Source organism: Phycodurus eques, chromosome 13 (assembly GCF_024500275.1).
Source record: "Phycodurus eques isolate BA_2022a chromosome 13, UOR_Pequ_1.1, whole genome shotgun sequence".
NCBI lineage: Eukaryota > Metazoa > Chordata > Actinopteri > Syngnathiformes > Syngnathidae > Phycodurus > Phycodurus eques.
In genome coordinates, this window is record NC_084537.1 from 419,013 (window position 1) to 435,039 (window position 16,027).

General features: G+C 41.7%; 1 protein-coding gene across 4 annotated transcripts in view; it reads left to right on the top strand.

The window, feature by feature from the left end:
- The window catches only part of paxip1 (PAX interacting (with transcription-activation domain) protein 1), a 38,498-nt gene that overhangs the window by 3,426 nt on the left and 19,045 nt on the right, over positions 1-16,027 (top strand). For all 4 annotated transcript variants that reach the window (XR_009769693.1, XM_061694422.1, XM_061694423.1 and 1 more), the window contains exons 6-12: positions 919-994; positions 1,724-2,242; positions 6,145-6,260; positions 6,351-7,212; positions 8,243-8,337; positions 9,316-9,411; positions 15,371-15,508. Coding sequence is in view for 3 of the 4 variants with exons in the window: in XM_061694422.1 (XP_061550406.1) it covers positions 919-994; positions 1,724-2,242; positions 6,145-6,260; positions 6,351-7,212; positions 8,243-8,337; positions 9,316-9,411; positions 15,371-15,508 (1,902 nt within the window). In the remaining variant the exon portion in view is untranslated. The remainder of the gene's footprint in view (positions 1-918; positions 995-1,723; positions 2,243-6,144; positions 6,261-6,350; positions 7,213-8,242; positions 8,338-9,315; positions 9,412-15,370; positions 15,509-16,027) is intronic.

Sequence of the window (16,027 nt, forward strand, 5' to 3'; positions counted from 1 at the left end):
GCAATCAACACCCCAATAGCTTTTGGAATAGGTTAAGCCCGCTCCCCGCTTGGATTGTGCAGCAAGTTGTTGCCAGAATGCCACGATAATAATCGGTTGTTAGGCAGCAGCCTTCGTCTTGGGTGCTCGCTGACACACCAATTCGACCGTTGCCATCATTACTGACTTTACCAAAAGGCTCGCAATACATGCGACTTACGTGATGCAGGATCGAGACTCTCGAGTTTCTCTGCTCCTCCACTACGGTAGCCATGACTACCATCTACCGCTGCGCATGACAAGTGAGTGTGCCTTAAACGTGCTGCCTTCATGCCAAAGACAATTTTTCATCCGACACCAACCAGTCCGCGGACCACGCCGAACCGTGGAGTGTGGTCTGTATGGATAACGGATCGAAGGTGATTCATTGTACCACTATGTGAGACTATTTGGGGGGGGGGTGGGGGGCAGTGGCACATCTGTAAGAACTTGGGTTTTGGAACCTGAAGCTTACAGTTCAACTTCTGGTGGAGACAAAATGTAAAGTTGGCATCTAACTGTTGGAGAGATGCTAATTATGCGTCCTTAGTTACTGTTGAGTTGCCCTTCAGCAATACTCCAACCTCACTCCATCTCAAGAGGTGCGATACTGTTTGCAAGCCACTTTCACGCTGACATCATGTGAAATTGCATGCTTTAATGTGTGTGGTTTGGTTCAATGTGCTGCCTGCAACACAAAATATGTACACAGCATAGTGTAGGTGGAATTTCCTCTTGATTGATTATATAATAGAGCCAACACATTTAATTTTGTTTTTGTTTTACTAGACTCCTGTTCAATTAATTATAATAAGCTAAAACACTAAATAGATTTTGTTACTGCAAATACAGATGCATATCCCTGCGTAATTCAGATGTGTATTTTTATTTTCGCTAAAGGCCAAGTTTGAGTGTGCCCTGAAACACCCCGGTATCAAGATTGTCACTCCAGACTGGATAACAGATTCTGTAAAAGGTAAAGTTCAAGATCTGCTCTGACTGGGAGGTTTTTCTTTTCATCGTAGAATTTTTTTTTTTTAGAATTGTAATTCACAATTTGCAAAAGAATAACAGTTCCACTCCAGTGATTATTTCTAGTGAGGTAACAATCCAGTCTAAGATGTAACAATTAAATTAAACAATCAAAAAGAGTATTAACTTGGTTAAAAAGACTGACTTGTGAATAGTCCTGGGTGAGAGGCCGGTTACAAACAAGTCACCTGGGATCCATGACCCGAATGCATACAAGCGGTAGAATAAATGGATGGGTGGATGGAGTTCCCATTAATTTTGATCCATAAATAAATTGCCATATCATGACCCTGAAATTAAAGAGTTGATGGCCAGTGAAAGTACAAAACTTGGGGAAAAAAGTATGTGCTGTTCTTCGGGGAGGAAGGTGATCAAACTTTTATATTTTTAATATTATTGTGATAATTAGTCACGGATTGTGGTCATGTTTTATAGAATGTGATAAACCTTTGACAGCTGCATATTTTCATGCTAGCTAACTTATTTTTGTAAACAGGGTTGATGGTAACTGCACACTTTTACACTGAATGCCGTGATGTTCAAACATTGACTGTCATTAGTTGATGACGCTTCACTGCAAAAAAGAATGAGAAGACCTCTATGGTTCAGTTACTTTGTAAAAGGTATTCCTATCCCATCATAAATGTTAAAATTACCAACATTTTCAATGCAGCTAAGAGCCGGAATGATGAAGCGCTCTATCACCCTCGACTTACTTATGTGGAGCCAGAGGAAGTGGATGAGAGTGAGCCAGAGTCATATGACCAACGTTCCCACTCAGATGGAAGCTACAGCCCGCAACGCTCCCGGCTGTCCAGTGGTGGCTCGTCTGAGGAGTCAAGTCCCCGCAGACGACCTGGTCCCAAAAAACTGAACTCCATCTCCCCGTCGTCCCCACAGAAAACCGAACGTCGCAGCGAGCGCATGTTTGATGACTCTGACGATGACTCGTCCACAGAAAAGGAAGGTACCAACCTCAACTGGACTCCAGCAGAAGTTGTGACACCAACCCCTCCATTTGCGTCAGGCACTGCCAGGCGGCGAAGTGGGCCACCTGGCAACAAGAATCCAGTATCCTCAACAGGCGGTGGGCTCATCAACCTGTGTGCCACTGTTCCTCCAGTTCCTGGCACCCACCCCATCCCAGCAGAGGTCCGCACTGCTGCCGCCGTCAGTCAAAATGCACAACAAGGTCAGTAAGTACAAAGATTCAAGGCTATGATGACATATCATGAGTACAGACATACAGTAAAAACGTGTGCAATATATTGTTTTAATTATCAAGAGTGTAAAGTGTTGGTCTTTTCTATGAAAACTTCATTCGACTGTTATTGTATACCCAGGGCTCGAAATAGGAGTCATTTTGCTAATAATTTCTTCATCTGAGGAGCAACTTTCTGATTTTGAGAAGCAATTTTTTGCAGGTTAATTGCACAGCGACCCGAAGTAATAAAATATGACAATATAATGGGGAAATTGAATATGCGACTCCAGCTATCGAATATTTTAGTACTCGAGTATCCGCCAAAACCCTCTTCTGTTTGGTTTCATAACCCATTTTACCCGTTATTCCTTTCTGAAGTAATGAGTATACTGGCCATATGTCACACAGTGACTACACTGAGAAAAATTGAAAGCACCCTGTATGCAAGTAACGTCAGTATTGGGAAAATTCTTTTTCTGTGCGAATTCGTTCAAAGTTCAGTTCACCGTTGCAAAAGTGATCTAGTTCAGTTCATAATTCTAAACTTTGAACTAAGTTCACTGTTTCAAAAAATGAACTAGTTCATAGTTCATTTCTCTCAGTATGTTGCTGACAGGCTTTACCCTCAAAATGCTGCCATTTCATTTCCCCATTGCCACCCATTCAGTCCACATTAGTAGCTAGCTGCAGCTTTTACCCTACAATCTCAAAAACAGGAGAAAAAACTTGTTGCTTTTTTATTTTTTTTCCTTCCAAAAATGGGGCTTTTATCGTTAAGGTGCAAACAAAAACACGCAACACAGTACAACAGGAACGATGTTGAAAGGACATCGATAACTTTGCATTTCTTGCAGCTCTGGCAACTATAATAACAATGTTTTATCTATTCTTATATTAAAAAACAAAATAAATGGAATTTTATGACAGTGTGATTGTCCAGTGTTTTAACGAAAGCATTCTTATACAAATCATTTTCCTAGTAATCAGGTTTTCTTTTTTACAATTATGTACTGTATTACAACAGAACCAAAGAACATATTTACTCCCATTGAAGCAGTCTCTCTGCACGCACCTCGTGCAATCACCAGCTGTGATGTAAACATGAATAGCGGCAGCGACAGCACTGAATCTTCTGCCAAATACGGTGTTTATAATAAACGCAGACGCAGCGTATGATGGCTGAACCCCGGCTGAACATACTATATACAAGCCTTCATATGCCGGGTGATAAACAGTTTATAGCTATCGCTAGCTATACCCCGACATATGCTGGCTCGTTTATAGTGTGTTCAGCCGTCACACTTGGGGTCTTCGGCGGAGAGAGGTCCATGTTACAACCTTGCAGGTCACGGGTGTTCACAAATGAAATGAAATGCTACTACACTTTTGCCATTTTCCCTCATTTGCTCTTGCATTTTTCTTATCAATTCAGTTTCGCCCTTCCCGCGCCAACAACCACACTTCGCTTCCCTTCCGCCTTTTCAGTGACGACGTAATCTCATTGTCACGTCCGTGCGTCTGTCGCGCGTAGCGAAGAATCTGTGATTCGCAGTTTTGCTTTTCAGTAATTTTAAACCTTGTATGCCTGACTTCTATTTCATTAAAATCTTTGTTTTCCTTTGTTAGTACAGTACACAAACACCCCCGTTCACAAACAAATGTGTTCATGAACAACATTTTGAGAGCAATATATTGCTTTGGTTAACAAACTATGCTTCCGTTCACAAACGATCATAGCATCCATATGGAATCCTCAGTTGCGCTTTCTCTCACGCAGTGTGAACGCCGTAAATATACAGTGGCTGAAATAAGTACTTAACATGTCACCATTTTTCTCACTAAATATATTTTTAAAGGTGCTATTGACATGAAAATTTAACCAGAGGTTGGGAACTACCCAAGTAATCCATACATACAAAGAGAGGTAAACAAATAAGATCAGAAATTCAGTTGTGTGCAATAATGTGAAATGACACAGGGAAAAAGTATTGAACACATGAAGAAAGGGAGGTGCAAAAAGGCATTGAAAGCCAAAACACCTCAAATCTATCAATAATCAAACAGCAATCCAGCCCATTGTCAGTGCAAATGAATATCAGCTGGTTCAGTCCTAATTGATGGCCTACAAAAAGGTCTTATTGCCAAGGTGTGAGTCAAGATGCATCTTATGATGGGTAAGAGCAGCGAGATGTCTCAAGACCATCGCAAACTAATTCTTGCAAAACATAACCATGGCATTGGTTACAGCAACATGTATAAGCTTCTGAATGTTCCAGTGAGCACGGTTGGGGCTATAATATGTAAGTGGAAAGCCAATCGTACTACCATAAATTCGCTTCGATCAGGTGCTCCTCGCAAGATTTGTATTGCAATAGTCTGACAGTGCAATCGTGAAAGACCAATTTTGTCTTGTAGTCTGATCCACACATTATGTGTTGTCTGTCTCAGGCGTGTCGTCTGTCCCACACAGCCGACATGTTGTTGTTGTTATTTTTTGAAATATAATATTTACAGTACTACGTCAAAAGACACGCGACAAGGCTACAAATAAACTGGCTTTTGGATTCAAATATGGCGACGCGGCATTGATCGGATCGGCGAACTATGACATTAAAGCTGATCAGCATAATATGCAAATTATCGGCCGATACCGATCAGCCCGATAAAATCGGTGTAAAGTCTACTATTAAGAACCCTTGGGAAGTGTCGCAGTTCTGGCTGTGCTAGTTGAGCTTTTGGGTGGGGTGCGTGCTACCACATATTGTTTGGATTGAATTGTTTCCTCTGAAGTTCTGTAAACGCTCTGATTTGCAGTACAGGGGGATACAGTTACGTTCCTATGACCATGGAAATACAGTACACCGTGCCCATCAGTCACTGCTGGTGCACGTAACAGAGTGCCGCAGTACTGCAAATTGGGAACATACCCCTGCGAAAGACTCCCCACGGGCGCTGCAGTGCGAGTGTGTCATTTGGCAGCTCCCTGCGGGGCGGGGTCACCCGTGCCTGGGCACGTCAGCTGGGGGCCCCGCCGTCCGCTCCTTGCTGGTTGTCACGCACAAAGGCAACTTGTTTCCGGGGCTGGAACCGATTAATTTCCATTCATTGTAATCTGAAAAATTGCTTTGGTTTGCAAACATTTGTGTTCATGAGCAGAGTTTTGGAATGAATCAAGTTCGTTAACAGAAGTTCCACAGTACAGTGATGCCTTGAGGTACAATTTGAATTTGTTCCGTGACCACGCTCTTATCTCAAAACATACTTCCCAATTAAAATGAAAGGAAATGCAATGAATCCATTCCATTCCACCCTAAAACACCACCATTTTTAAATGAATAATAGAAAGGTTTTAGTTTTAAAAAAGACGTGCAAGTGCCTTCAAATGTTCGGCCGCTCTCTATCTCCCCACACTCGCTAGTTTTCAAGTAATCTCCAACTGGTAGTGGCAGTGTACAGCTTGAAGCCACTTTATTTATTTATTTATTTAGTTATTTTTTATAGATATTTTTTAAAAGAATATTTAATGATATCAGCCAAAGTGCTGCTTGTTGTCAAGTAAGTGGAGCCATCTGCTGCCATACAGCACTTGTTTCTGAAGTTTGGGCTGGCAAGTCAAAGCAAAAACTCGGCCGCTCGACACCTCGTATCTTGTAAAACTCCTAAATTGGGTCACTCGTATCTTGAGTCAGCACTGTATTGCTATTTTCCCTCTTACAAAACATCCACTTGGCACAGACAATTTCATGTCATTTTGATCTTTTTTTATTTTATTATTTTGTTAAAAAAAAGTAATAAAAACGGTTGAAAAAAATGTATTACACTTTTGCATGCATTGCATGTTGTTATGAGTAGTTGGATTATTTAACCTGGTAATTATTTATCCTTTTTAGGAGGTTTATCAGTTCAAGATAGCATCCCTGGTTGGAGCCCAGCAGCTAGAACACTACGCAATATTACCAACAACTCTGACATGCAGCCGACCATTCGACCCACCAATGTAGCACATGTAAGACATTACATAAAAAAGTATTTACTTGAATAGTATGAGACAAATTTTATGTAGAAAAGATTGGTTAACTTTGTTCCTCTTTCTCAGATTATCCAGAATCTGACAGCCAATCACGGAAAGCCATTAGAGCAACAAACCAATCAGAGCCATGCTCAGACGCCAAACAGTACCAATCCTCTTATGTTCAATCAGTCAAAAATGGCTGGGCAACAACTCTCTGCGCAGCAGCAGCAACAGCAGCAGCAGCAGCAGCAGCAGCAGCAGCAGCAACAGCAGCAACAGCAACAGCAGTTAATGCAGCTGTCACACCAGACGGTCCAACACCACCAACAGTTACCCCAACAAGCGCAACACCCCATTATGCAGCTCCAGCTCCAGCAGCAGCAACAGCAGCAGCATCAGATGATGCAGCTACATCACCAACATCAACAGCAGCAATCAGTTGTACAACAGCAGGGGTTTCCCCAGTTGTCCCAACAGCATCAGTTCCTCCAACAACAACAACAACAACAGCAGCAGCAGCAGCAGCAGCAGCAACAGCAGCAACTGCACCAACAGCAGATGTTTTCACAGCAACAGCAACATGCCTTCTCTCAGCAGCAGCTGCGCCCTCAGCAGCTCTTACGCCCTGGTCTACAGCAGCTGCAACAGCAGCAAGCTCTGCAACAACAGCTACAGCAATTCCAACAGCAGCAACGCATGCAGATATTACAGCAGCAGCAACAACAAAATCAGCAATTACACCAACAGCATCTACAGCAGCAACAACAGCAACAGCACTACCTGCAGCAGCAACAAATCCAGCAGATGCAGCAGCAACAGCAGGTTATGCAGCAGCAGAACCAACAGGGCATGCAGCCGCAACATCATCAGCAGCAACAGACTCTTCAGCCGCAGATACAGCAGCCTGCTCATATCTCCCTGTTTGGACATGAGCCGGGACAAGAAAGTGAGTAGTAGAGTAGTAGTTTTCATACATACACTGCGATCTGTGAGCCTGTTTAACTTTAGCCCCAAGCAATTGACTGTATTTGGATTAAGCATTATCATGACATGAAAAACACTTAACCAAATAAGCAAACAAATGTATCATGCTACATTGTGTAAAAAAGGAGTAATAGGGTCTATGTGCAACCAACTTCTTCATTCGGCAACGGTCGAAGCACTTCCTTTCGGCGTGGGTAAATGGCGGAGCCCTATAGCAGGTAAACGGGACAAAGCACCGGTAGGAACTTTAAACGTCTACAATGTCTTTCCCCCCCACAAGATGTGTTTAAGAACTACCAAAGATGACAAGACCCAATGTTTCAGTTTGTTCGTGTGTACATACATTATACCAAATAATAATATAATATATAATATATATATGTGTGTATATGTGATATAAGAAGTGACCATCTCCAAACTGTTCCCACAACGTTGGAAATGTCCAAAATATTAGTCCCTGAACTCCAGTGAAAGGAGCTCTGAATACTTGCCTACCTAGAGATTTTGGACAGTCAAGCAGTTTGGGGTTTACCCTTTCCTGTTCCAACATGTCTGTGCATCGGTGCACAAAGCAAGTTACCTGACATGGATGAGAGTATTTGGTATTGATGAATTTGAATGGCCTGCACAGAGTCCTGCCCTCAATCCAATAGAACGCCTTTGGGCTGATTTCGAGGGGACAGTGGTCCCCTCGAAATCTGCTCCTGGAAGAATGTGCAAAAATTCCCATAAGCTCACTCCTGGACCTTGTAGAAAGCCTCCCCACAAGAGTTCAAGCTGTTATCGCTGCAAAGGGTAGACTAACATCATATTAAAACACATGGATATATAATGGGATATCACTTTAAATCATATATGAATCAAGGCAGGTGAGTGAATACTTTTGGCAATATGGTGTATACAGTATTTAGGAGGCCTCTGAACAGACTTAGGAGCGACAATTCATCTTGTGATAGATTCTTCTTTTTTTCCTTTTCTTTCTCATGTCACAGTTCCACAGGATGGCTTTCTGCTGGGATGTGTGTTCGCCATTGCTGACTACCCAGAACAGATAGCCGACAAACAATTGCTGGCCACATGGAAACGGGTAAGATAAAAAGGTTACACCAAAAGAGGCAGTACATGTGCTTCCTGGGTGGTTTCTGGTAATCAGTCGCAACATGTTCTACTTAACAGATACGTACAGTGTCATGTTTTGCCTGAAAATGGCTTAGCCTCATTTAGTAGCTGATGCAGAGATGGGGTGAAGTAAAAACAAAATTTTAAAAACACAAAAACTACTTTTCCTATTTGCAGTGAGAGCACTTGCAGTGCTAGCATCAAGCTCCACAGTTGAAAGGGTCTTCAGCCATGGTGGAATCATTGTGAGACCACATTGTGCTTGGCTCGCAGAAAAGACCCTTTCAAATCTCATATTTTGCAAATGCAAAAAAAAAAAATTTAATTAGATGTTCCACAACAGATGTGCTGCTGTTATTATTATTTTTTTAATAATCGGATATTTCTGGTGTGTAAAATAAGTTTAGATTGATATTAAACTACATGGTTTTTGTAAAGTTACATTATGAAATGGTGTTGAATTGGAGTGCATTAGCTTGAGAGGTTCTACATGCATACAAGTCGGATAAATTGGCCAATAATATCATTGTTTAACCCTATTGGGCTTCTCTCTTTATAAAGACCAGAGACTGCAGGTAAGACTGCTTGAAAAAGGTTATTTGACCTGAATTATCAAAGGACTTGACTTGAGACAATCTGTGAATTGCTTTGACCTGCCCAAGACAAAATAACTTGGGACTTGCTTGAGACTTAAAAAAACTTGACACTTACACGTGACTCGATCCCATCTCCAATGAGTAACTTAAAGGCCATAGCATCTAATTTTCTTTATTTTCACCAAATTGGTATTTTTTTCTTTGCCACCTCACCTCCCTTAACTGCGTGATTTATCCCAGTAAGCAACATTAATTAGGTATCCATCAAGTATAAAGTATGAGCTGTTGCTGCATTGCAGCGACAGCACAGTAGTCACAGAAGCTACTTTGCCTCCTCTCTCCACTTGCAGGTGATCCAGGCCTATGGTGGTGCCGTTGACCCCTCTTTGACCAGCCGTTGTACCCACCTGCTTTGTGAGAGTCAGGTCAGCAACATGTATGTGCAGGTAAGGATGTGTATTGCTGTGTCGAGTTTGCGTATACAGGTCCATCTCAATACTGTAAATTAGAATACTGTCAAAAGCTTAATTTAGTTAGGTAGTTCAATTAAAAAAGCACAGCTCATATTATAGAGATGCACTACACATACAGGTAGAGTAAAATATTTCCTGATTTTTTTTTTTTTTTTTTTTTATATATTTGTATACTTTTGATGATTATAGGATACAGCAAATGAAAACCCAAATTTCACCATCTCAAGAAACTAAAATATTACGTAACAATCAAGAAACAATGAAAATGATTTTTAACGTAGAAATTAAGCCAGAATTTTCCCTCTGAAAAGTATTTGCCCAAGTGTTACCCCCCTTGTTGAATCATGAATTCATTGTGGCTAATCTAGATAATGTATGAGGACTGGGGAAAAAATTTGACTTTTCTATCATACCATACCTGTACACTGTTTAGAATACAAAAGTCGTTTATTTGTATAGCCCTTAATCACAAAAGAGTCTCAAAGGGATTCACAGGCCCACAGTTGGCAATGATGGGTCACATCCCCTCATCTAAACTCCCAATTGGGCAAGGAAAAACTCAAATCCCCATTTGAGGGGGAAAAAAGCAACCTTGAGAATGCACCGCAGATGGGGGAATCCCCCTTCCAGGATGACCAGGCTGCAATGGATATCGAGTGGACAACATTTATCACGGAGTCTGGTGTTGTACAATGTTGATTATGATGGCAAGGTGCTGGGCAATGTTTATTAAGATGGCATAAGAGTCAATTTAAAGAGAAAGCAGGGTAGACTCCTTCGGTGGTTCTGCCTCAGGACCCGGCCCGGTCGGTCGGAGCAGAATCCTCCATGCCGACGACTCCAGGGGAAGTGGCCCACCTCAGATGTAGTCCCAGTTTGTCCGTGCAGAACCCAAACAGCAACTGCCTCAGATTCAGCCAACATCACTTAGCCCTCTCTCCGAGCAGGAGACGAGAGGGGAGGAGATAGGGCAAGCGGCAGCAAAACAGGCCTTCGTGTACTTTAAAAGTGCCATATTTTACCAAACCAACTTTTTCTAGTATTTGGGATGTAATATTGGCTCTATAATGCCTCAGTAAACATGTGAAATATGAATTAAAATCGGCCACGTATTCTTGAGTGCCAGGCGTTTTTCTGCCAAGAGGCCTGAAATCAGGTCATTCGAATTTCTCGAGCTTATCTACGTCACTAGCGAAGATCTCCACCTACCTCTCCACTCCCAATCCAGCGCTCTCAAAATAACACGTGTGCACTCACAAGTGGATCTTCTACACAGAGGAAACCAATCAGAGGAAAGGGGGCGGTCTTGGCTAAATATGGACAAAGCGGATACAAAACTGGGTCAAACAAAAGTAGCTGTCAGAGCGGCCTTTTCTAAACACTGGTATGACAAAAGTAAGGTGTTTTGTGTAATGAAACTGACACTTATACTTTTATTACTATAGTCCAGGTCTAAATAGCCAAAGTACGGGACCTTTAACAAAATGCCAGAGTAGAAAGAAGTCTTAAGTTGGGATTTAAACATTTCTACTGAGTTAGCAGCTCTAATATCCGCGGGTAGTACTAGGGCCCAAATACAAAACGCTCGAGAGCCTGCCGACTTTTTCTTCTCTCCGAGTCACCAAAAGACCAGTGTTTTACGTAGGTTTCAGGACGGAACACAAGTTACAACTACAGTGCCGTGAAAAAGCCCCCTTCTTTTTGCATACTTTCCCCGCTTTAGGATCATAAAAATGTGTAACTATCAGACAAATATAACCCAAGTGAACTTAAAATGCTGTTTTTAAATGATTTCATTTATTAAGGAAAAAAAACTATTCAAAGTTAGCTGGACCTGTTTGAAAAAGTAATTACCCCCCTTGTTAAATCATGAATTCATTGTGGCTAATGACAATTTTGGGTTAATTTTTACTGAACACACCCAAGACTGATTACCTCCATATCTGTTCAATCAAAAAAATGACGAACAGAATCCATCCCGACAAAATCAAGTCGGACGAAAGATCTAAAAAAGCTGCAACAAAATGACACGACCTCAAGAAAGTCCAGAACAGTCGAGAAATAGTTATTGACAACTAGCAGTCTGGAAAGGATAACAAAAGCCATTTCTAAAACTTTAGGATTCCAGCGAACCATAGGGAGAGCCATTATCCTCACATGGAGAAAAGATGGAACAGTGGTGAACCTTCCTAGGAGTGGTCGGTCTACAAAGATTACCCCAAGAAAACAGCAATGACTCATCCAGGAGGCCACAAAGGAACTCAGGAACTCTAAAGAACTGCATGCCTCCTTTGCCTCAGTTAAGGTCAGTGTTCATGACACAACAATAAGGAAGAGACTGGGCAAAAATGGCATCCATGGCAGAGTTCCAAGGCGAAAACCACTGCTGACCAAAAAGAACATGAAGGCTCGTCTTACTTCCTTAAAAACATCTGAATGATTCACAAGTCTGATGAGATGAAAGTTGAGCTTTTTGGAAGGGTGTGTGTCTCGTTACATCTGGCGTAAAAGTAACACAGCATTTCAGAAAAAGAACATCATACCAACAGCCAAACATGGTGGTTGTAGTGTGATGGCATTGGGCTGTTTTGCTTCTTCAGGACCTGGATAACTTGCTGTGATTGATGGAACCATGAATTCCGCTCTTTAACAGGAAATCCTGAAGGAGACTGTTCAGCCATGAGTTTGTGACGACAAGCTCAAGCGCACTTGCGTTCTGCAGCAGGATAATGATCCAAAACACACCAGCACTACTTCTGAATGGCTTAAAAAAACTAAATGAAGGTTTTGGAGTGGCCTCGTCAAAGTCCAGACTTGAATCCGATTGACATTTCAGTGGCATGACCTTAAAAGGAACGTTCATGCTCGAAAACCCCTCGTTTTTGCTGAATTCAAACAATTCTGCAAGGAAGAGTGGGCCAAGATATCGCCACAAAGATGTGAAAGACTCATTGCCAGTTAGAGAAAAAGCTTAATTTCAGTTCTTGTTGCTGAGGATGGCCCAACCAGTTATTTGGTTTAGGGAGCCATTACTTTTTCACACAGGGTCAGGTAACTTTGAGTAATGTTTTTTCCTTAATAAATGAAATCACCATTTAAAAACAGCATTTTAAATTCACTTGGGTTATATTCTGGTTATATTTTGGTCTGATACTTGTATTTACATTTGTTTGATGATCTTAAACAAAGTGGGTAAACTTTTATGAATACATAACAGGACCTTAAAATCACATCTCCGGTAGATCGGGAGCCAATGGAAGTTGGCCAGCATGGAGGTAGTACGATCGAACTTTTTCATCCTCGTCAAGTCTTGCTGCAGTGTTTTGTACTAACTTCAGGCTTTTAATACTAGACATAGGAAGACCAGAAAGCAGCACGTTACAATAGTTGAGGCGAGACATAACAGACGCATGGACTATGATCTCGGCGTCACTGGCGGATAGGATGGGCCCTATCTCGGTGCTTTTGCGAAGATGGGAAAAAACGCATTTCTTAATGTGCTTTTGAAAGGAGAGAGTTGAGTGAAATATTTAACGCCAAGATTTTTTGTTGACTCACTTTGGGTGATGATTTTGTCAAAACTCTTAGTGGTGTCCTTAAACAAGTGGCTATGTTTTGCAGGGCCAGTAATCAACAGATCAGTTTTCTCAGGGTTAAGGAGCAAAAAAGGACAGGACATCCACTGTTTAATCTCTAATCTCAGACATGACTCCAGATTAGTGCAATCGCATCGGCTCGTTAATTTTAATGGCATGTATATCTGAGTATCGTCAGCATAACGGTGAAAGCTAATGTTATATTTGCGTAGGGTATTGCCAAGCGGCAGCATATAAATACTAAACAAAGATTATCAATAGAACCCACAAGAAGGAAAAGAGGCAATTGCTGAAGGTAATAAAGTAGCTCGGCGAGTGCAGTAGTAGTTGAAGAACTAATATTATGGCCGCTATAGCTTTGGTTGTGGTCAGAACGATTCAAATTTTATGAAGCAATGGTCGGACATAGCAGTGGTATAGAGAAGTACCATTACATTTGAGGTCGCAGCGCTGCAGGTTCAAACCAAATCTAAACTATTACCATTATTATGGGTCGGTTCGTGGATTAATTGCATGAAACGAAAGTATCAATTATTGTCTGAAATGCTGCACAAAGAGGTTTCCGATGGGGAATTCATATATATATTCCTATATTAAAGTCCCCCATGATTAATATATTGTCTGCATGAGTCACCAAGTCCACAATAAATTCTAAGAATTCATCTAAAAAGCCAGTTAGGGCGGGTGGTATCTCACTGCAAGATAGAACGGCAATAGCGTTGTAGATTGAGCCGCGACTGTTTTAAAGTCGATGTTTGGGCGAGTGCTAAGGTTGAAAACGGAATCGGAGATGAGGGCGACACCCGCTCCTTTGATAGGACGCGCAACATATGAACTCACAAAGTTTGGGGGAGGATGACGCTCTCTTTGTTCCAAAGCTATCGTGCAAAATGCTGGCCCATACATATGGCGGGATGCTCTCGGCCGCTTGCCAACTGATCGTCTGCCGACCAGGATTTGGATAAATGGAATCCGGAATCGTCAGATAGTGAACTCCTTTTTGGATAGCCAGGCGAGCTTCATCAAGAGCTTTCTCCGATGAAGATCGATGAAGTCCGACTCGGGCGAAGACGAAGAGGTTAGCTACATTTTGCGAGCAAACACGCTCATTCAATCCTTGTTACATAAAAACATAATTTAGTCCCACTAGTTCACATTACAATGTAACGTCTGCTTGCCAGTACTGATTTGAATTTTCCACTTCGTCCATCTTGCAGTAATTCAACACCCATGAGTCGAGCATCTTTTAGGATTGCAATGAAGAAAAGTAAGTTTTTTTTTTTTATGCATCCAGCAGACGTTCGACTGCCATTCCAGTAGGCAGTGCAGACAAAAAAAGGTAATTGAAAGCTTTTTTTTTTCTCCACGTCCCACGACAGCAATTTCAACAATGTGTTTTTATAGTAATAGTTATATTTCTAAAATACACAGGTTCTGCTTCAAGCAGAAGTAGTGACTGGTTTCAAGGAGAATGACAACCACACGAGATCCCATTCACTGCCAACAGAAGAATAAAATAAGATTTGGATAAAACTTTGCTCAATTTTATGCGCAAGGTAAGAAAAACCTGGACTATTGAGCAAACGGTAGAGGAGGAGAATTTGGAGGAAGAAAGTGCAAGTGTGGGAGAGGCCCATTTGTTCATGCATTTTTGTCTCATGTAAATTCTGTACATAATTGTACTTGTAAATAAACTTTTCTGTCAAAAGTACTTTCTCAGTGTTGTTTTATGTTAAGATGTTTGAGATTTTCCCGAAAGAAAAAAATATTGGTGTCAAAGTCATTGTTCAGCTTGATGTCTGCAAAGGCTGTTTTCTCCATTTTTTTCCTTCCAGAAACAGAGTTGGCTGATAGTCGCGTATATTTGACTGCTGATTACTAAGGAACGCTATAAGCTTGAGACAAACTATTTTTATCTGATGAAAGAAGAGAGTCTGATCTTTCATTTGGTGGTTTTGGTGTTTACATCGCGTACCCCGTTAGAGTGAAGGCCGTCCGCCCTCATCAAGCTGGGAGTCCTCCAGAACGTAGTCCAATTATCTCCAAATTGTAGCCCCTGTTTGCTACAGAAGCTAGCCAACCAGTGGTTAAGCGGGAATAATCTGCTAAACCTCTCATCATTGCCTCTCGCAGGCAAGGGGCCAGAGACAAATTACTCGATGCTGACACATCTTTCTGCACAGAGTGCCTGTCAGCAAATGTTTTTTTTTTGTGCTAACGCATACAAACAAGGAGTGATATGTAAAGTATAAAATGTGCTTACCAAGCAGCATGTCAAGATATTCTTTTCTTTTTTGACACCCTTGTCATTGTGGCGATTGTCTCTCTCCCTTCAGGCCCTCAGAGAGGGAAAACGTTGTGTAACAGCCCACTGGCTCAACACAGTGCTTAAAAGGAAGAGGATGGTGCCTCCTCATCGGACACTCCATCTGCCATTTGCCTTCCCTCCTGGAGCCAAGCCTTGCTCTCATCATGTATGTCATACTACTGCATTATTAATTTGATTCTATAAATTTATCCAGTCATGACAGTTGTCACTACCCAAGGAAAGCGATACTTTTTTTGGACACACTCAGACTCCGTAATCCGCACCATGCTTGGGTGCACTTGTCCCCTCATGTCCGGTTCATTTGATGAATTTAAGTGCTCAAGATCGGTACAGTTCACTGGCCACACAGCATGATTGGATGAGGTGGGCCTGGAAATTGATATTGCAGATTCAAATGCTCCGGCGTCCAATGCCATTGTTGTGTTCTGACTCTTAATGATAACTGCCACATTGCCTTCTACTAGGGACAGGAGAACTCTGTGTGATTGCACCCCTACTAGGCATATAACAGCAACTTTACTGTATTCATTGGACCATGCCTGTGAATATTCTCATTCATCCAGGTCATTTTAATCTCAGGGCATTGAGTTGATTGCAACTGGAATGTTCTGTTTGTTTTAGAAGACATTTCGGCTCTCATGTGAGCAGGCTTCATCAGTTCATG